Genomic DNA, 21,149 nt, shown 5'->3' with positions numbered 1-21,149 from the left:
TTCCTTAACGAGCACTGACATCGCACAGTGCACGGGACTCTAGAATTTCGCCTCCATCGAAATTCGACCACCGCTGTCGCGATAAAACCCGCGTCTTTCTGGTTAGCAGCCGAGCACCGTAACCACAGAGCCACCGCGGCGGCTCAAGGCTCAATACGCTAACAGTTACTTTTTGTTTAGCATTGAAGCTTCTTTTTATGGTGGTTTGTGGTTGGTGGGGTTTAACGTCCCAAAGCGACTAAGGCTATGAGAGACGCCGTAGTTGAGGGCTCTGGAAATTTCGACCACCTGGGGTTCTTTAACGTGCACTGACATCGCACAGTACACGGGCCTCGAATTTCTCCTCCAAAGAAATTCAACCGCCGCGGCCGGGATCGAACCCGCGTCTTTCGGGCCAGCAGCCGAGCACCATAGCCACTGAGCCACCGCGGCGGCTTATGAATAATGAATAGATGCCCACATCTACACCGTTGATGTGGGCATCAATTTCAAGTCAACTTGCTGCGGTTGAACTGTTGCTCACGAGAACTATGGACAAGTCTAGAAGGAAAATGAAAAACTAAAGAACCCAGTGGCTTGAACGAACATTCAAGATCAGAGAAGCTGGAGGTATGACATGTTTTTCGAGCACATGTATGAACAAATAAAAATGATAGCTTTTTATCTGAGACGATACTAAACTACCCAGTAACAGCCCTGTGTTGCCTCTTCAAATGTTGTTAACACGGAACGCGGCCTGGAAGCCACAGAAAAAAAACGGGTAGTTTAGCTCTTCAGTTCGTGCATTAACGCTCTAAGTGCATTTTCCATTCAGCAGTAGTTAATATTGCGCCACAGAGGCAAGCCGACAATTTCGAGCTCATATCGGATACCATACACTTGGCATTTATCATTTTGCGGTAATATTGAAGAGGTTTGTAAATAACAAAAAACTACACATCTTTAATTCATAATTTTCTAGACGACTTTCTAGCGAAAAGTAATTTTTCGCTGCGGTAATGAATCCAGCCTACTGCGATAAATGTGCAGGGAACAAAGCTTGCTCCTAAAGAAAGTAGTAAGCACTATTCGAGCATATTGATTGAAAACTTTATTTAGACAATGGCAATTACTGGAGCCTTTGGCGGTCCGCCTATTCCGGCAGCCCACTGGCCAGCGCCGCAGCATAGGCCGTAGCTGCGAACCAGTCTTCGTTGCTGGTCGGGATCCTCGCTGTGCAGAATGGCTTCTCACTGCTCCAAATGGATATTCGGACGTCTGTCTATGGCAGGATTGAATTGGCACGCCCATACCATGTGAAAAGCTGTCGCTATTTCTCCACAGTGTGGGCACTAACTTTTGCTTTGCCGAGATGTAAGGTTGCACGGAGGAATTTCATCACTTTCCGCCGAACACGACCGATTCAAGTCTCAATTACGGGAATTAACCGCAGCGTTTCTATGCTAAACTTTTACCGAACACAGTTGTGGTTTGGCGCTTACGCCCTACGCGCAAGTTGCCTCGAACCAGAATCAATCGACCATTTTTCCTTGTTTCGTCACTGTTTCTCCTCTCACGAGGGCGTCTTAGGAGCATCTGCAGCAGCTTGGCGCCTGCTTGGGCTGTCTTGTACGCTCATCGAAATTGTGAGTTTGGTATAGATTTCGTATGACATCAGGCGCATGATATGCAAGCCATGAGTAAAGTATACCGTAGTAATAGAGAAGCCGTACGGAAATGTTATAGAATTTATGGGCATTTCGATGAGTTTTGCATATTATTTAGAGCCTGATAACCTATTTTTGCACATATGCCGCCCAAATGGAATATTTTCGTACGGTATGGCTCCACTATACCTTATTTTGAGCCTTTACTCTAACACTCAAGGCGAGGACGTTTACATTTCGTCCTTCACTGCTAATAAATCAGGAGGGCTGAACAGAAGAAAGATTTTTCAGCGCTTCGACAAACTTCGCTACGAAAAGTTCTTCCCAGGAGTCCTGAATGGCAGCGAGAGCCAGGAGTCGCATAAACCCGGCTTCCTCCCTCGTAGCGCCACCGTCCGAAATTCCTGAAATGTTCACAGTCATGCCACCTGTCCGCAGGGTCGTCCCGACCGGCTCCTCGTACTCGTCTAGGATTCTTCTCCTTTCCACGGCGCTGTCATTGGCAGGGCCTGGGATGAATCTAACGTGCGTCGTCATCTTGACGTCATCGGCGACCAGATCCAAGGAACCATTGCCGTTGCCTCTCCAGTAAAATGAGCACACGACCGGCTCTTCGGAAACCAAGTCGAAGCTCACGGCCTGCGTGACATACGGAGTTGTCAGCAGAGCTGCATATGTGAATAGGAATCAAGCAGAAGCAAGAAAAATCTTTTTCGCACAATAAGTGACGCCACCGTTTCTCAACGATCTACTCATCAAAATCGCCATCGCTTTTCTAAGAACTTCTTTTCTACACACACGCATCGTATACGCATAACTCGGCAACAAAATGGCGGTGAATAAAGTAGCGGATATGCTTCAACTGCATTCATTTCCGTCTCTGGGCGCTAGCCTGAACCTCAGCATGCCCATTTTATAGTCGGGATGAGGTGGCCGGCTTCCCTATGATTACATTTAGATGAGGTCAAATAAAAGAAAATTTGTATTCTACACGCTCACGAGCTTGATAGGTGTTGTGCAATATTGTTACAGTTCGTGGGCGACGGACTACTCTAGCCTTGTGATCCTGAGCATTCTGTTCCTTAGTCCTTACTAATAACAGCGATTCCTGCACAGCTGCAGTTTAAGCCCCACCAGGAGCAGCTTTCAGGCTGCCTAGCAATTCCAGCTTTTTATCTTTTGTGAACTCTGCTAGGCTTTAAGTTGAGCATTTCATTTTATTCCGTACGCCTTCAGCTGCTGATGCATCTTTTTATTGCTTGAGCACATGTTCCATGATAGCATGGAATGCACGCAATATTTTTTTAGGAAGCCTGAAGTTGCGTAGCGAATTTATGACTTTTCTAGAGCGCGTATAAAAACCAGGTCGTACAAAATACCAGGCCCCAATAATACGCTACCGTCTGCAAGATATTCGTGCGCTGGATACAACCTCTTTCCACTCCGCCACCTGCAATTCGCGCTTGGCTCCTGGCGTTATCTTCCATGAAAATGTGAAATTGAAAATGGCGAATGGAAAGCGATATACGTAACCTTAAGGGCAATGAAAAGGGGACAGTCGGTAAGGGAACAAAGACAAGCTAAAGGTATGCTGTTTGTAATCAGTAAGCACTGAGCACGAAATAGGCATATGACGCGGAGTTGAGAGAAGTAACAGTAGCTTGGTTTGGGCTAGTTGGTAACAGTTCTTAGAAAACATAGCGCAAAAAAGACACGGACGACACAGAAGTGGACATCGTCCACTTCTGTGTCGTCCGTGTCCTTTTTGCACTATGTTTTCTAAGAGTTGAGAGAAAGAATGGCTCTTTAGGGTAACAGAGCGAATTCCAAGAGGACGCTAGCATAGCAGGACACGCCAGAGAGTGATGTGTACAAATGAGCTTAGAAACCGTCTGGGGATGAAGAGAGCATAAATAGCACGAGAGAGAGCTTTTTGGAGAAAAACAGGTGTAGCCTTTTTGCTCCAGTGGACATAGGCATGCTGATGATGATGATCGACCATGCATGGTGTGAAGTTGACTCATTTAAACAGTTTGCCTCAGCCATAAAGAACTAATCTCAGCCCGCCGCGAAGAGGATAACATTAGTTGGATATTTAATGAGTTTTACAAAGTCTTTGTCCCAAGCGATTCCAAGAGAATTCCAAGTGGTTTCTAAGAGAAGGCAAGCATAGCAGGGGGCAGCAGAAAGCTAGGTGAGCGGATGAGATTAAGAAGTTTGCGGGGACACGGTGGGCGCAGCTGGCAAAGGACAGGGTTAATTGGAGAGACATGGAGAGGCCTCTGTCCTGCAGTGGGTGTAGTCAGGCTGATGATGATGATGACGTCTTCATTGAGCTCTCGCCAATGAGTGGTGTGATAGCATACTTGGTGGGTTTTCATTTTTGCTTCTAGCTGTGGCCGTTCTAGATTCTTTGTATTTGTTCGAAAGAAAGTGAACCCATCTCCTCTTCCTCAATTCCGTGCCTTTTTCTCCTTGATGCCTAGTTTGATTGCAAAAATAATAATCTGACCTTTATTCCTTTACACTGCTAGTTTTATTCTCTCATTCTGAACTATTTCCAGGCATTCACTCACATCAGCAACGTTTTCTCTGACGGCATCGCTCATTCTGTTCTGCACTGGCCATGTCCTGCGCAAGGGCGAGAAAACACAGAACGGAACCTCTTTGTCTGTATGTCCTGGGCGTCGGTTTGTTGCAAAGCATACCTGTGTTTCGTTGTGGCAGCAGGCGCGCAGCTGCCCGTGGCGCTGCAGGCGATTAAGGCCAGTGACCCTGTAGCTGTCTGGAGGTAGAAAAGTGTGTATTCCTGGCTCCTCGTCTGCCATCTTTGATGTGTGCATTTCTGGGACGCCTTGCACCGCGCACTCGATGACTTGCTCCATGCGATGACCGTAGGGCGGGGTGCACCACTCTGTCAACAGCAACCCAGAACACTTTGAATGCGATGTAGGAAGTTGGGCTGCGATTCCATATTTTGTCAAAGAATTACTTTACGCTCCCTTGACATGCGAAGCAAGTTCGCGTTGCTCGCTAAGAATCCTTATCGATGTTCAAAATCCTTTCTGGAAAAATAAGTCTGTCTAGCAAGTAGACCTTAGAAAAACATACTATACATAACTGCTTATCAGCTTTTTATGGTACCGTTACGTGCAATGTAACAAATGATGCCAGTGATAAACCATGTAGAACCACGTACATGTTTCCTTTATACGGCTCGAATTATGCGAGCGAACCTTGATCTCATTGTTTGCAAAATTACCGCACTCTGTCCTTGTTAGTTGCTCGCACTTGCAAATGCAGTCGTCATAGCGTACACCACCGCGATAATTCGGCTTCTGGAAACCTGCCTTCCGCCGATCTACCGGATAGATAAGGGAGGGGAGGAGGGGGGGGGGGGGGTGGCGGTTCTTGACGTCGGAAGGACTTGGAGTGACAACTTCGTATGAAGTTCTACCATTTGTTGGACCGTGATCTGGCTGCCTAAAAACTTTGTCGCACTACGTAAATCAATGACAGTAAAAATCAAGTGCTGATAACTCCCTAAAGGGCAAAAAAAATGTTCGTTTGTACTTCAAGGCCACGGCAAGCGCTCAATGGACGAGAAATGCAGCTTCTCCCATGCAACTTAAGGTGTTCTCGGTGCGCTTCTCACGTTCCGCAGGGGTGTCGTTATAAGAGGTTTTTGTTTAAGAACGTCATTAAATGGAAGACCGGAAATTTGAGGGGTCCATAACATATGGCTCTGACACGTCACTCTATTGAAATACTTATTTTGAGCCTCACACACATCCGTTTTTATTAATAGCAACAGTGGTAGATTATTTGGTGCATTTTTAAACTGTTTTGCGGTTTAATGATCTTCGTCTCTTCTATTTTCCAGCCCTACACCTGTTTCCAAAAGGGGCATCATACATAGCTCGGCTGGCAGTGGTAATGATGTCAGAGACAGCTAACACTAACGATAATGGAAGAACGAAGTGAGACGTAATGCTTCCACTTCGACTACAGGGCTATTTTGAAAATGGTATATTAATCCAGAATTTGCAGAGAGTATCGTCATTTTCAGGGTAGCGATTCTGGCTGTGACATCTTGTGACAACTAGCGCGCTGTCCGGTTGTTTCTTGAATATGAATGAAGCAGTACCTCGCATCAACAATGTGGGAGGCTGAGTGCTAAAACTTGTTCGCGTGGTACAGTGGAGTTTAAATGACACCACTTCTCGCATCGTACGCCTGGCTTTTGTGATTCGCGAAGCAATAGGTATGCGCAAGCCGCTTTTTCCTATGCTCTATGCCCTTGGTGACTTGCTCTTGATTCTGCAGCTGGAGCTGTCTGCTTCCGTTCGTTGCCAGCGAGCGTTCAAAAACAGGGTAGGGCCGGGATTACATAGCGATTCAGCTATATGTTAATTTTCGTTATATCCATAGCGACTGCGACAGACGCCACCAATACTTCGTTACCCGCTCAACAGATTTCCGTGAATAGAGTAGTTTCGGTCATACCGGTCAAGACAGATCCATGACTTCGTGTTTTTGCGACCTTTGTCCCTTAAAGGAGCGTACCTGGAGAACAGTCGGTGGCAGCGGATGATAGTGTCAACCAGAAAAGAGGAGTCAGTGTCCTCTTCATTGCGAAGAGCATGTCCGGCTGCCGGTAGTACTGCCGGACGGAGGACACAGAATTCCAATTGGTCACAATGGCTCGCAACACAAGAAGGAAAATCTGACTAGCGCCAACGCGCTATAATTAGTCTGCCAGCTCCACTACGCAGCACGAATTGGCGTGTTTCCAAGTGACAAAAAACGGCATGCTAAACAGACAGCAGTCAAGAGTAAATTTTTTACAGCACGAGAAGAAGAAGGTGGGAGAATTCTGTCGACCGTAATATCTGTAAATTAGAGCAATAAAGTTTATCTTATCCTATCTTACAGCACATCGAAATGCGTCAGCTGTCCCGTGCAGAAGAAAAATAAAAGTTGGTCTCAGTGTTTCCAAAAACCAATTTAATCGTTTTTAACCTCTATACGTGAACCGGTAAACCTGGTCATTAGGAGAGGGAGAACAACGGTAAGGCAGAATGACGTGGAAAAGAAAAGTAATAAATTTCCGCATGAGGTGCACCGATTAAAACAGCGATGCGAGGCCGTAAATATATTTCAAAACAATTTTACAAACACTGTATTACCGATACCCACAATTCTGCGAACGGGCAACATATGACGCATATCATTTCGCGGAAAGCATCTTTAACAGATTCTTGAGGCCATCCTTGCACTTCTGTGTTAAACGTATTTTAAAGGCATATGTGCATGCTTCATTCAAAACAAACGAAATTTTTGTCTGTCATGAAAAAGCCAAACTAAATTTCAAAGTAACACCGGCTGAAAACTTTGAATTGTTGCAAAATTGCACAGAAATTTATCATCTACAGGAAAGCCACTTATTGACATTGCACACTTCATTTCAAGTGTGCGAGAATGCAGCGCTTGCAGAAATTTTCCCGCCTATTTTCACTCTCTAGCCCTCTAGAACAGTTGTTCCAACTGAACTCAGAAATTTTCACTCTAGCCGTTTGGGACAGCTGTTCTAGCTCATAATTAAGAAATAGCTATACTTACCGCTTCTTCGCTTGTGAGGAGGCAGCTGGCCACTCCTGGCGCCTCGTGGGCTGTTCTGAATACAGCTGAACTCCGGACGCTCCGTAGTAACTGGGTGGTGCCATATCGCCGCTACTATACACGACCGCGTCTCGTTTGCGACAAGGACGACCGCGGAAACATAACTCGCACCATGCGTTATCAAGGCAGAAAGAGGATATGCGCATGCCTAACGCGTTTCCGAGAGGTTGTGTTGCTGGAAAACAGCATGTTGTCTTAGGACAGGAAATAAAGACGTCGCGGGATGCAACGCGCGTTCTACTGCACCCTTATTTTATTTTAATATTTCTAGTAATGTTCCCTGCACTTTTTCTTTACCATCATTCCAAGCGACATGTACTCAAGCCGTAAAGTCAAACGAACAAAAAGTCCGTCTTGACTGTAAAACGTTTGCGGCATTTCGGCCTCACTGCAAATCTCTCAGGCACTTCATGGTTTGCGTGAAGTGTTTGTCTGGAAAGCACACTTTCACACGTTGGTGTCGTCAAGAAAGCGATTGAAAGTAATAACGACTTCGAAATAGCCGGTCGTCTGGCGTTACTATGCCGGTTGCGTTAGTACAGTAGTCTCAAAGGAGGTTGCCACGCACAGCAGCACGCCAGAGTCATCTCACCGATTCTCACACCCGATGCTTTTCGATTTTTCGCACCCTCACGGGCTGAAGCAAACGAAGCAGCGAACAACACAGCGCAAAAAGACGAGGAACCATAGTAAGAAAGACATAGGACAGGCGCTGGGTCTTCGTCTTTTTTTGGCGCTGTGTTGTCACCATGAATCTTTACCAACTAGCCCAGCTGAACGTCTTGCTGAAGCAGCCAACTATACTTACCATGGAAAGTGATGGCCAAGGACCTCGCGATAAATCGTCTGACTCACTTCTTTTCTTATTCCGGTTTTAAGGCTGAAAGCCTTGAGCCACCCGAATTTCCACTACGTTCAACGTGCAGTCCAGATGCATCTATTTCTACCACTAAATGAAAAACGAGGAAGCGAATGCGGGGGTTTGACGGCGTTGACCTTCGACGAGCAATAGGCACGCCGAAACGTCCTCTTCAGAATTCGTCGACTACAAAGTGAAGGACACAACTCAGCGACACCACTCTTACTATCACCATATTTATTTTGGCTTCTGAATCTGACGAAACACCAACCGCACCTTCGTTTTCGGCGCATTTATTCTGGGCAGATTCGTCCGTGCGGGAAATGTGCCTGTCGCAGGCCGCCGTTTCTTTGTTCTATAGCGCCATGCGTTAATGACAGAGTATACCAGAAGCATGTGGACAAGCTGGCTTGTATTTTGCGACGGGGTGGAAACATGTGCGTGCGACGAAGTCTTTTGCTAAGGTTGGGGGGGGGGGGGGGGGAGTAAACAGTGTGGACGAACCGAAGCCGTCTTCGGTAACCTAAGGGTAATGATATACTACCTATTGTGCCCATAACAGCAGTGTGGGGAAGAAATCATTCCGCACAGAATCCTACTAATGATCTGTACATCCTGTATTTGGAACAGTATAGGTGTATGTAATGTTGCAGCAAATAAGTCCTGCTGATAGGAATTGCTGCTCTTCTTCATACCTATTTTGAGTTGCGACGGCTGTCAACAGAGCTGAAAGATTTCCGCTTTGGTGTTCTGGAGCTTGCAGAACAGGCTGTTGTTGACTTAACTCGTCTAAGGTTACGCACTCCTCCACACACCGGTCAATGAGTTCATCTTCAGCAGCGGGATCAAACGCATCAGCTCACGAATTCTTGGCGTTTGGAGCAGCAAGCACAGCAACAAGTGTTAGTTCACAAGATGCGGTAGTGAAGTTTGCGTTCCTTAACTACCTCCAAGACCCCTGACTAGATGTGACCATGCTTCACTTTTATCTGTTGGTGAAAAATTGGCAGTGGCTTTGCTCAGCTATGCCAGGGTATATCTAACGAGAGGTGCGGTATATCCCTGGTTACGTCTAGTTGTTTTGCTTATCGTCATGGCTACGTGTTATACATTAAAGACGAGACATGCGGTGAAGGCGGCACGTGTAATTCAACTTTATTGACTTCCAGAAAGACGGCCCGGTGATGCCGTTCGGTCGGAGACGAGCGGCGTGGGCGCGCAACGCCAGCAGCTGTGACGTCACTCGGCGGCTCCTCTAGGTCGGAGGCGAGCGGCGCGGCGCGCGGCGCACCAGCTGCGCGGCTGTGCGGTCACTCGGCTCCTCGCGCATGCGCACAAGTGGCGCCGAAGGCCCACAGCGAAACGGCGACAGTGCGGGTAATGTAGCTGTCGCTACAAATGCGCCGTCATCAAGAAACGCGCGGCAACGAGCTGACCTTCTCCTCTCGAAAGGCTGTTTTCATTATCTTCGCTTATAGCAAGGCCAAATCGCGGGGCTCTTTCTGACTGGCGGTTAGAGCAAATACTGTTGCTTAACACTTTTAAGTAAAGATAACATCGTAACTGCGGACAATAGAAATATCTTTTTTTATTTTTTATTTCGTTTGTTGTTTGATATTTCATCTGATTGTGTTTCCGTTTATAGATACTTCCAGACCTTTTATTTTTGTTGTGTTCTTCCTAGCTTTATACACGGAACGTTCAACTTGAAATTTCTGCTAAACCCACTGGTGCAGAAATTATTTATCGGCTTCCCCAAGCGCAGAAGCCTACACTTTTCAACCCAGGGCAAAGGCAGATCCGAATGCTGCACGAATGCTGCATGCAACAAATGAAGCGCCGCAAAAACACTTTAAAGCTTATAGCACTGCATTTCAATGGTCACAGACAACACAAACTTAAAATAAATTGATTTTGCAAGTCTACTAAAAATGTCAACTCATTTTCTTCAGTTGTCTGCTAAATTAAATATAGCGTTATTCCGACGCTTGCTTTAAAGATATATCAGCACAATAAATTTCTGTGGCCGGGCAAGTCTATTACGTTTAAAAAATAGTTCTGTATATTTTACGCACTAAACATTCTATAATCCACGCAAAAATTAATTTTCTAATCATTGTACGTATTATCGATTTCAGTAATGTATCGAAGCATTGAAGATACAGTATCGAGTATCTGTATCGAAAATCAATTCCCTGCATGTATCTTGTGTTGATATTGGAAATAAATTTTTAGTGTATCGGGTATCGGTATCGAAGGAAGCTTTCTTTGACGCATAGTACCCAGCCCTCGCTAGGTGTATGGACGGATGGATGGATGAGTAGAAAATATGAGCGTCCCATTTGAATCCGTTCTCTGTCCTACACTTCTAAGCTTATGTGACCTCTCTGCTTTTGAGCCACCAGTTTTAGAGTCGCTTTTTCCTAACTTACGCCGCAGAATTATTTACATGAGGATTGTTACCTCTAAACCCTAGGGCCTCGGGAAGAATGACTGTGCCTGCGTCGGCATCCGGATAGATCCCAGCACATTCGAGTACGAGGTATGCATTTCTTTCCACAAATTTAAACACACGCAGCACATGTGCCATCGTCTTGAATAAATTTTTTTTGTAGTTGCCCGTACTATAGGACACCCTTATCTAGCTTCAAACAGCCGAGCACTTGCCCTTGAGTTATCATTGAACGATTCCTTTCTGATCTGCCTTTCCAATATCGATGTAGTACTACACACTGCTTCTTTTCCATTAAATTAATCCAGTTTTTACCTTCCGCGTTTTTTACCTGTCGCTTAATGCTATTTATTTCTCCGTCCTTGTGCCCTCCATACTTACTGGTTGGTTTCAAAGTTCTTTCCGGCCAAGTGTTTTATAACGACGCCACCTGCATTCGCGTCCAGAAAGTTGCAAAAGCTGCCTCGCTAATCAGTCACTAGAGGGCCGCAGCATACGAAAAGGAATGATGAGGTCGCGCGATTTATCTTAGCGGGCACTGCTGAGAGTCTGCCTTCGAGCCAATGGAGCTATGGAATGTATACCCCAACCATAAGCGCTCGCTCAATTCCCCTCCTTTTAAATAAAGTTCTTCCTCCTCCTTTCCTGAAAAAAAGCAACCAACATTGAAATAGAAGACAGAGATTGTGCAGTCTGTTCTTCCATCCTCCCTCTGCTTTCGCGCTGGAGCTGCCTTCTATATCTGAACACCAAACTAACGGCGTTCTGGCGTAAAAGAAGACTGGAAGTTTGTGGAAGTTTCTGAACACCTGCTGCTAGGTCATGGTCACTGCATGATATGCTCTATTTTTTATTTTTTTCGGTTGAAATCGATGGCGACCCATTCCGTTTAAATAGGTCTTTCTATACCACTTTCACCAGGAAAAAATTATGCCTCTGTTGACGTAACCTAAAACTCTAAAAGTGCACCTTCCGTCGGACGAGAAGTCTGGGGCGTTTGGTTTGGTTTACGGCGGCTTTACCGCCCCGAAGCGACTCAGGCTATAAGGGACCCCGCAGTGAAGGGCTCCGGAAATTTCCAGAACGTGGAGTTTTCTACCATGCACTTCGCACAGTATATGGGCTTCTAGAATTTCGCCTCCATCGGAATGCGACCGCCTCGGCCGGAATCGAGCCAGGATCTTTCGGGTCAGCACCGAGCAACATAACCACACACAGCGGCGTCCGATTTCTGAAAAGCCTTTTCGGCGGAACATGTCGGGATTGGTGCAGCGAAGTTTGCAGTGTGTCGCAGCTGCCCTAGACCAATGCTATTGCGCCGAAGGGTTATGCAGGCTCTTCTGTGCTGCCTCGTGGTTACGCTGCCACCATTCACGGAGCATTCGCGTTGAAATGCGATTTGCATACAACACGTCCCTACAACCAACCAACACAACAGCGACTAGCCCTAATCAAGCCACAACGATATTTGAGAGAGACTGCTCTGGTTGCCAGTAATATGGTCTTGATGTCAGCATTGCCCAGAACGCTATGTCTTCTCACTCGATACGCAACTCACCTGCCTACACAGCGTTCCATATACAGGCTGTGAAACTACCGTGAAGCGACCGCATTTGAAGTCAATGTTCACAATGAGTTCAATGGAAGTTGCCCACAGGCCCCAGAGGGCTATTTATTTTGCGCTGTAAGTGTGACAACGTGCCTGCGAGGTTGACACGCCTCTCAGGTTGTCAGCTCGTGCTCAACAGAGAAGTCTTGCCGCTAGCGCGGAATGTGAGGGGGGTTACGGGTGTTCACCTTTAACGAGTCAGCGTCCACAGCTATCATAAGAAGAGGACGAATGAAGAGAGTGTCCTGCTCGTAGAGAAGAGCGAGTTTGGACTCTGGCGTTAACTCGTCGCGGCCTACTAGTGTGCGCAAACTGTGCGCCAAGGAATAACCGGAAATAAAAAAGCTTCATGCGCACACAGAACACTTAATACGACCGCGAGGGGGATACTCAAATATCTGCAATATCGTTAAATAATTTGAAGTTAATAAAAAGTGAAAAAAGCAATGAATAAAAAGGAACCCGACCACACTGTGTATTCGATTTCCAACCCTTATCGAGCAAAATAGGGAAACGAAATATGATGTCAGAAGAGAAGAGCACAGGACAAAAACTTCGCGCACACACATGCAGCATACAACACAGTTTATAGTTTTGTCTTTTAGGCCTTCCGAAGACACTACAGCACCAGTGAGGTGTGCCCTCATTTCACAGAGTGGTTAGTTAATTGTCCGGTTGTCTTCGTCTCTGCAAATACTTGGCACAGTTTCCAGCCGGGTGCGGGCCGTCCCAGAGTGCGTGCTTTTCGACGTTTTTAAAGGCACGGAGCAACAGAATGCCTGGAGTGGCCGTGTAGAAACTGCAGCTGGGACAGGTCGGTGTGTGCGTCCTTCCAATTGAACAGATATTCTTAAATGCCGCTTGCAGCCACAGGAGGCTGCAGATCTGCCTGCAAACAGGTCTGTAGCGCTGGGCCATTGATCGGGTTGACAATAAGACACATGTGAATCCTTTCTCAAGTCACTGCCATAGCAAGACACATGCAAAGTCCTTGTCAGAAGTATGGAAAGAAAATTTTTGGTTCATAGTCTTGCAGTGATGCTCTTGTAACATCTGTGAAAGTCGGAGATAACTGAATAATCGAAGTTCACGCAAATAAGATGGATGTTGTTGCGGTCAGTATTTCGCATTTTGAAAAGAATTTACTAGGTCCAAGTTGTTAAATAACGTGAGTAAAGGACCCCAGAAGTAGGACGGTGTCGGGATGACGAGCAAGAACCATGAATAGAAAAGGACGGTCAACCGTTATCTTGAAGGTGCTTTTTCCCGTGGCGGAGCGCAGGTGTTCGTTGGCCACAGCTTCCGCCACTGCCGTTTTAGGACCCCTGTGGCCTGCTCGAAACACGGCGAGGTGCTTGGCCGCCGACACCCTTAGCCCCACAATGCGTGCCATGTTGACAAAGTCCGCGGAGTCAGTGAAGGCGTCCACAACTCCCATAGGTGGAAGGTAGTGCTTCAGGTCTGTGAGGCACTTCACCTTCATCCTGGGCAGGGTCACCTCCACCAGACCGCGGTTCTCCAGCCGGCCCAAACACGTCAGTATCACGGCGGCGTTTAGGTTCTTCTCCAAGGCTGCCAGGTTAGACGAGGGCGCTGGGACGAAGATAGCTAAGGACCGCCGCGGGTCTTGGTACGGGATGTCGAGCACGATGCCCTCGAAGGCGTCGCCTTTGGTGAACTGGGCGAACTGAAACCTTCCCGTCATGGTGAGCGTCTGGACGTAGTCGTCCCCGCGGCTGTCGCTTAAGCTCTCGGCGTGGAACTCTCCCGTCGAGCTCTTGGCTCCGCCGGCGGCGAACCAGCGTGAGCCGAAGCAGAAGACGCTGGCCAGGACCACGAACGTGTCCAGGTCTACGCTGTCCCCGGAGAACACGTCTCGTTCGAAGCAGAAGCCGGTCAGGGCCCGGAGGAAGCCGTCCAGGGCCAGCCGACTCTGCTCGGGGCTCTCGGCGAAGTCCTGGATGTGCACGTGCATGTCTAGGCTGGACAGGGGCTCCTTGAACTCTTGGGAGACGCTGACCCGGGCGTCGTGGTACAGGCCGGCGTAGGAGGTCACCTTAAGGCCTGTGCACAGTGTAAAGAAATATGTTTGGAAATGAACGGAACTCATGAAGATGAATTTTCATGACGTAGGAGCATCTTGGACAAAGAGCGCTACAGCACAAAGTGGTTGGTTGGTTTATGGGGTTTAACGTCCCAAAGCGACTAAGGCTATGGGAGACGCCGTAGTGGACGGCTCCGGAAAGTGTTTTTCGTCGACACTGGGTGGGGTAAAAAATCTATATCAACAGTATTGCCCTTCTTACAAGACAAGCACTAGGGGAGCAGAAGGTTGGTGCCCGCTGGAAGCCGGTTGGCACTCGGTGGCACTACGTTTCAGCGTCGCAGTTTTCCATGTGCGCAAAGAAACCAAACTGGTTTACGTCGTCATTGTATTAGCTGTAAATATTCTCATTTTTTGTTTTTTTTTTTCACGTTGCCACAATAATCTTTCCCCATCTAACTGGAGCCGGTGACCGCGTCCAGGAATCTTTTAGACAAGAAGTCGCGCTTTCGCAGGTTTCCGAAAGAGGATATTGCCCTGATCGGCCGCTACTATAAGGCATATATTCCCTTGAGAGCAGATGCTATTGAATGTGTGTCAGGAGTCGCATATGGTCCAGGTAGGTCGTAAGGATTAGTGCGTAGGATTTAGTGCCGGCACGGAAGAAGCGGGTTTAGTGCTAAGCAACTATCGCGGTCACTACGTCACCCCGAAAAATGCCATGAATGGATATTTTTGTTGTTTTATTTTATATTGGTCATGTATTAGCACAAATATGGGGATGGCCGGACGTGCCAACATATTTCAAGCACTGCCTTTCTAAAAGTTACGTAAAAAGTAAGAAACCTTATTTTAGCATCCACAGCCATGGTGACCAGGTGACCGGCGCCAACAAATCTTTCAGGATAAAAAATCCGGTCTGTCGTGCTTTTTTTCTGCCACTATTGGCTCATTTGCCTAAAGAAAATTTTTATTTTGTTCAGTGGCACACAAGCGAATATGGCTATTAAGTGCCAAACATGAGGTTAGGTGTATCTGTTATCCGCAAAAAGAAGTAGTTTTTTAAATAAAAATTCAGTAAGAACTTTGTTTCTTTGAGGAATGTAAAAGCTGTGTCGACATCGACAACTGCCGCGTCTCCCAGGAGCAACAAGGGTGGAACGGAATTTTGTCATCGTAAAATCGAGAGAAATGCTATTTCCTTATTTCTAGCTCTGTGCATAAAAGCAATGTGTGCTCCGAGGTGGCGACTTCTCTGGATTGTTCCTATATTGATTTGGCTTGTTTTGCGAGCATAAATGTCTCCATTTTCAAAGAGGAGACGTCGTAAAGTTCCTTTCACGAAACGCTCCTGACTTGAGCACTACTTTCGTTCTATGATTGCCTTCTAGAACCTAAAGCATAAATTTCCTAATACTTTATACCCTTTCATTGTTGTCTTTTTTACCATGCCAGCAAAGGTTTTGACAACACCAAGAGTCTACGACTGTTACCTGGCGGTGAACAATGGCAGCTTAGACCGAGGCAGCTACTAATAAAGGAGCGAAAGGCTTATTAGGCATAAAGGAGTTCCACACTACCATTTCTGACTCGAATATAGCATGCACCGGTTGTTTCCGCGAGTACTGTCAGTGAAACTGAAAATTAATTGAAACTGAAACTTAAAATCACTCATTCCCTTTTTAATAAAATCGGCTTTGTGGTTAATCATAATGAGGACATCGAAACCATGCAAAAGTTTATGTAATGTTTTATTTTGAAATGATAAAACAGCAGTATTGTCATGCTATTGCAGGGCGAAAAAATTCCGCGCCTTTTTTCGACGAATAGCTACACAGAGCAGGCTAGGCAAGCAGGAAGCTTAATACCCGTGTTACACGGGCGTTTTCAACGGCAGTTCAGTTAGCCATCAGTTGAGTAATTCAACTGTCGTTGAACTCAACTGGATTCGCTTGCTGTTACACGAGCACTTCGCGTTCAGTTCAGTTAGCACACTAACCACGTGAAATCGCATCTAGAGCGAAGTGAAAATAAAGAAAAACAGCGTATACATTTTTGTGTGTGTAGTAAATGATCGTCTTGTACATATTCTTTCCTATAACGACAAATTTTGTGCATTTTTTTTGCTTTTGGGAAAAAACTGCGTGATGATGTCTGTCCGTAGCCAATGACTATCTGATGTGGTTCGGTTCGCTGGTCGTCGTCGTTTTTTTGCGTTTTCTCACTTCTACTGCTCCACGCACACACTATGTCTGCCTGTGTTCAATGCGTCTCCAGTTTTATTTGGAGTGTTTTCTTAGTTTGCTGTTTTGCGCATGCCGAAGTACACTGGGCGAAGACAATCCACTAGGGGAAATTTCTTTATCCGTTGGACGCCATCTTGTCAGTTGCCCGTTCAACTGGGACCCCCGATCTCAGTCGAACTCAACTGCCGTTGAGATTTGAACGGCAGTTTGAGCTGCCGTGGAACACTGCTAACTGCCGTTCAGTTCAACTGACGGTCAACTGAAGTGCCGTTGAAAACGCCCGTGTAACAGGGGTATAAGGAAGCTGGATGCAAACGCATCGTGCTCTGTTGGCGGGCTGCTGTGATTGCGGTGGCTAATTTGCACTGCCGGCGACATTGTACCATGGCATGCTCGCTCCGTTGCTTTGATGTTGCCAGAAATAAAGGTCACGCAGGTAGCACTGAATATCCTTTAGCTCCCACAAAGACACAAAGCTTAATTAAAACAAAAGTAAGAAAAAGTGGGAACAAAAGGCGGCGGCCGCTGCCGGGTACCCAAGAAAGATGACGAAATACATCAGTATAGTAAGGCTGCAGCTCGAGCAGCGCTGTGTAAGATGCCTGTCGCCCTACATGAACAAGTTAAACACAGCGCTCGCCAAAACTCGAATGAATGTAATTAACATTTAAGCTTACCCTACAACGCCCAGGAAACTCGGATGTTATAGTTTACCGCAGACGGTGCCACGCTGCTTCAGTTAGCTGGCAGCCGTGATTCGCAAATGATTGGCGATATACTGCAGCTCCTCAAACGAAATTTTCTGGAAATGAAGTTCCATTCGGAGAATTTTCAGTTTTCGGGGAATTATAGCGTAAAATTTTAAGAAAAGGAATTCTTAACGTAGTTTCGGGGAATTCATAACGTAGTTTCGGGGATTGCTAGAAGGAGCAATCCTCAGAAGCGCGTGTTCCAGTTGAAACTTTACGTACGATTCATTGTAACGCCGCTGTATGCTTTCAGAAACATATCTAGGTATTCTTTTCCGGATGTCGCACAGTTTAACGAAAAATTGCATGATAGCTAGTAGCTTCCACTTTTTCTGTGGAAGGCAATATCAAAGTACTAAAAACGTCTCTTCGAAATCGCCTCCAGAACGAACAACTTTCGATGTTACTGCAGCCATATACTCCGGCACACAACCATAACCAGTTATCCCGTCAACATCCCGTAGTATTTGCTCGCGCGCTACAGAGCTACTCCGGAACCGTGCTGATAGGACCTTGGGTGTTAACTAGATTGGGTCCAGAAGTTCGCCCACCCGGCGGCGCAGCAAAATTAGCGGTGCAACACAAATTCTAATGCCATCTCTTTGCCTCAAAGAAAGGGGCAAGCTTGGGGCTTTTCTTTTTTAGCTATCTTCGTAGTAGAGACGTTCTCTGGTTTAAACGAAACTCTCGTCGGCGCAGCAGTCTTAGCAAAAGACATGACGCAGCCATTTACTCAGTATGACTTCCTGGTGAGAGTGGTGCACCGGTAAGCCGCGAAGAAGGACAAAAGCTGCACTACCTGAGTGGGTGTGTCGGGGCTTGTGGTAGTCCCGGCAGAAAAGGCGGCTGGCGTGGCTGTTGAAGCGCTCCACGAGCTCGCCGTCGTCGTCCGTGTAGAGCACGCGCGCGATCTGGCGTCGGGTGGTGCCCCCCGAGCCGTGGTACATCATGACCATCATGCAGGACAGGTACCAGGGCGACAAAAGCACGTTGCCCCCTTCCCGGCGCATGCGTAGGTACATGTCCAGCGGGAACTGCAGCAGCGGTCCGGCCATCTCGGGTGCGATGTTGAACGGGGCGCGCAGAAACCTGGGAACCGGCACGTTGCGCATTGTATTGGCAGATATTTGTTTCTCTAGCACAATGGCAAATAGAACTTATCATTTAAGAAAATCATAACTCTCATACAGTTGTCCTGTACGCTCAAGAAAAAATATGGCATCGGAGTTTCTTTACCCACACCACACGGCTATCACCCTACTGAATCCGCGGCACCAGACTTTGCATGTTACTTAGCCAGCACATTAAGTGGACACGCTGAGGCCGTTGGAGCACGAAATTATCTGATGGTGGCTACGTGCTCTTGGAGAAGCATTCATCTGTCGGGCTGAACAAATATATTGCCACGAATGCAGCGACAATCACTACGCCGTAGTGAAACGGGGAGAGGCCTGCCTCTGGAGCAATCTGCACAAAACTCCAAATCGCGCTAAGGCAAGGTACCAGACAGCCGAGTGCAAAAATACGTTCACTGGCGTAGCGTCGGAACATCCTGTATGTATGTCCTCAATATGCACCATCACGTACAGCTACAAGTAGATCTAAGATAGCCAAGTGCGGGAGAAGTGCTTACCGTTCAATTTCGTTGCGTGGCTCCACAGAACCAGCGGACTGGCTTGAATGGGAGGCCTCCAGGCTACCCTCCGAGCTGGTCGCGTAGCTGGCTGAGGACGAGCTCGAACTCCAGACGCTCGGCCGCCTGGCCTGTGGCGTCGAAGATTTGCGTAGCACGCAACTCGAACGGCGACGCGGGGCCACCGGTCGGGAGGACATCGTCTCTTCTTCTGCTTCTTCTGCGCGAGGCCAGTAAACGTGCTACGAGGGGCACGCGAAATACATCTTCTATTTCTCCCTACGGTGACGCTACCTACCGACAAACAACGGGAATTACCGGTTCTGTGAAGTCTGCAGTGAAGATCCGCCCACGACCGGCGCACAGAATGCCTCCATGATAAAAATGTAGCCCGTTGTCAAAACATCCCTTGTCACCTAAACAAGGTAAAACTTATAAGGTCTATAATCTTTATACCTGGCTTGTTTACTAAAGTCAAACCTGAAAAAGCTGATTTCGTTTACTTTTTCGACTGGCTAGCGGAGTAATGCAGTGTGCCGCGGAGCGTGGCCCATTGTTAACAACTGATATTTTTTTCTAAGTTGTATCCTTGTATAGATACCCAGCAGTTCCGGACAAAACAATTCTGTAACGGGAAAAAGTTGTGGACGCAATTTTTTTTCATATATTGTAAAATTGCATCATAACAATCATTATATTCGCAGATCTCCCGTCGGCACGCTTGCATTTTTGTTTTATATTAACGCTTTGGTATCGTCAAAAGAGTTCCTGTTTGGCTTCCAATGGCAGTCTTAACTGCTGGATGCGACGGATGGAAAAAGTTTAAAAGAAGACTTTTGCTACACGTCGGAAGAATTGACCATTAGCTTCAATATTTCCGCAACAGGGCTTTACAATTTTCCGGTATTCAAAATTTCGTCCATGGATGTTCCACATTTCTCGATGCGAGAGCTCTACATGTTTTGTTAGCTAAAGAGAAACGGGCCGTGGATCGAAAATGCCTGCAGAAGCTTCGCAGGACCGAAGGTTGCTCGCGCATGGAAATAGCATAAAAGGTACAGCATGCAAGTTCGCAGTCCGACTTTCGTTGTTGTCCATTTACTGCACACATGGGCTTCAACGAACTTAACCTTTGAAACGCGCGGTGACGACTAAGTTTGGGTCTGCTTGAATAGCCGCCTCATGGTGCCGTTCAATTCGAATAGAGCGAGTTTGAAGCTGCTCTACGCAGTTATATCAATTTTTAACAGGATAGAGCAGCTTACCCGGTCTCGAGAAGTTTAACGGATTTGGCGCAATGGTGGCGTCACTGCCTTTCGATGCGATAAAATTGCTTATCATAATATTTAACCCCGCCTGTTATTTAAAACCCGTCATATTGTCCCTAAATGTAGTAAAATAAAATGAAATAAGCTCTACGTCACTGGTTAGCATCCTGTACTGCAGCCGCGTTGCTTTTCCGATTATCAGCAACGTCGCAAGATTTTGCGTAGCAAGTCACGAAATCTTACCATCCTAGTGATTGATATTTCCTTACCTCCTCGGAGTCGTGCTAATTATCTGCCACAACGACATTTTTGTCATATACCAGCTGCGGTCGGTAAACATCGTTCAGTCTCCACGACCGCACTATCCCAAGCTTCCAGAGGTGGATCGACGATACCCGTTTTCTACATCAATGGCAAACTTTCCGCAACTGCGCCGCCTGTATTCTCGGGAAGAAAACTACAATTGGTGTTTCACTGGCCACCAACAGAGGTCGCACTGGTCTTACAGCGGCTGCTCCTGAGACCCAGTTCCAATAAGTGTTTTCTTCCACTGAACCACTTAGAAGAATGAGACGTTTTCTTTGGCTTTTTTTTTTTAGCGACGTCTCACGGGCTGTATATTCAGGTCACCATCGATGCTCTACCATTCTTTACTGAGTAAGGCTGATACCTACCTAGTGAAAACACCATGTCCGAGGATAATCCGAAAAAGACCCCAGTGTTCTTGTACCGCACCGCACTTAACAGGGAGATGCTGTGGATTTCCCACCCAGGGATATTCCATATAGGGGATCCCAGGGATCTTATACGTGGCTCTGTTTGGGCTCAATCGAATTGCAGCTACCGTTTTTTCTTAGCCGAGTGAAGAAATAAAATTTTCTCGAATTGTAAACCGTTATTGGATACTCACGCGATCTACATTCAAACCAGCGTAAACAATGCATACTAGTGTAATTGCTGT

General features: G+C 46.8%; 2 protein-coding genes across 2 annotated transcripts; both read right to left on the bottom strand.

Moving 5' to 3' along the window:
- Positions 1-1,073: 1,073 nt before the first annotated feature.
- On the bottom strand, positions 1,074-7,390 carry LOC149331355 (uncharacterized). Its single transcript, XM_089555477.1, has 4 exons — positions 7,269-7,390; positions 6,213-6,309; positions 4,355-4,560; positions 1,074-2,285 (listed from the first exon to the last, which is right to left on the bottom strand). The coding sequence occupies exons 2-4, from the start codon at positions 6,289-6,291 to the stop codon at positions 1,905-1,907; spliced, it is 666 nt and encodes a 221-aa protein (XP_089411603.1). The 5' UTR covers positions 6,292-6,309; positions 7,269-7,390; the 3' UTR covers positions 1,074-1,904.
- A 5,978-nt stretch (positions 7,391-13,368) lies between these two features.
- Positions 13,369-19,120, bottom strand: LOC149331354 (iris-like). The gene is made up of 3 exons (XM_089555476.1): positions 18,921-19,120; positions 18,087-18,376; positions 13,369-14,312 (listed from the first exon to the last, which is right to left on the bottom strand). Exons 1-3 carry the CDS (start codon positions 19,118-19,120, stop codon positions 13,408-13,410), a joined length of 1,395 nt encoding a protein of 464 aa, XP_089411602.1. The 3' UTR covers positions 13,369-13,407.
- Between the last annotated feature and the right edge of the window lie 2,029 nt (positions 19,121-21,149).

The sequence above is a fragment of the Amblyomma mixtum genome, chromosome 8 (assembly GCF_055824585.1).
Source record: "Amblyomma mixtum isolate Tamu chromosome 8, ASM5582458v1, whole genome shotgun sequence".
NCBI classification, from domain to species: domain Eukaryota; kingdom Metazoa; phylum Arthropoda; class Arachnida; order Ixodida; family Ixodidae; genus Amblyomma; species Amblyomma mixtum.
This window is presented reverse-complemented; position numbering and strand designations above follow the sequence as displayed.

Coding starts and splice junctions, on each gene's coding strand:
- LOC149331355 (XM_089555477.1), bottom strand. CDS start 6,291: ATGCTCTTCGCAATGAAGAGGACACTGACTCCTCTTTTCTGGTTGACA. Junction 4,561..6,212: donor TGCCACCGACTGTTCTCCAG/GTACGCTCCTTT, acceptor TGCTGTTGACAG/AGTGGTGCACCCCGCCCTAC. Junction 2,286..4,354: donor GCTGCCACAACGAAACACAG/GTATGCTTTGCA, acceptor TATGTCACGCAG/GCCGTGAGCTTCGACTTGGT.
- LOC149331354 (XM_089555476.1), bottom strand. CDS start 19,120: ATGTCCTCCCGACCGGTGGCCCCGCGTCGCCGTTCGAGTTGCGTGCTA. Junction 18,377..18,920: donor CCACGCAACGAAATTGAACG/GTAAGCACTTCT, acceptor GCCGGTTCCCAG/GTTTCTGCGCGCCCCGTTCA. Junction 14,313..18,086: donor GCCCCGACACACCCACTCAG/GTAGTGCAGCTT, acceptor CACTGTGCACAG/GCCTTAAGGTGACCTCCTAC.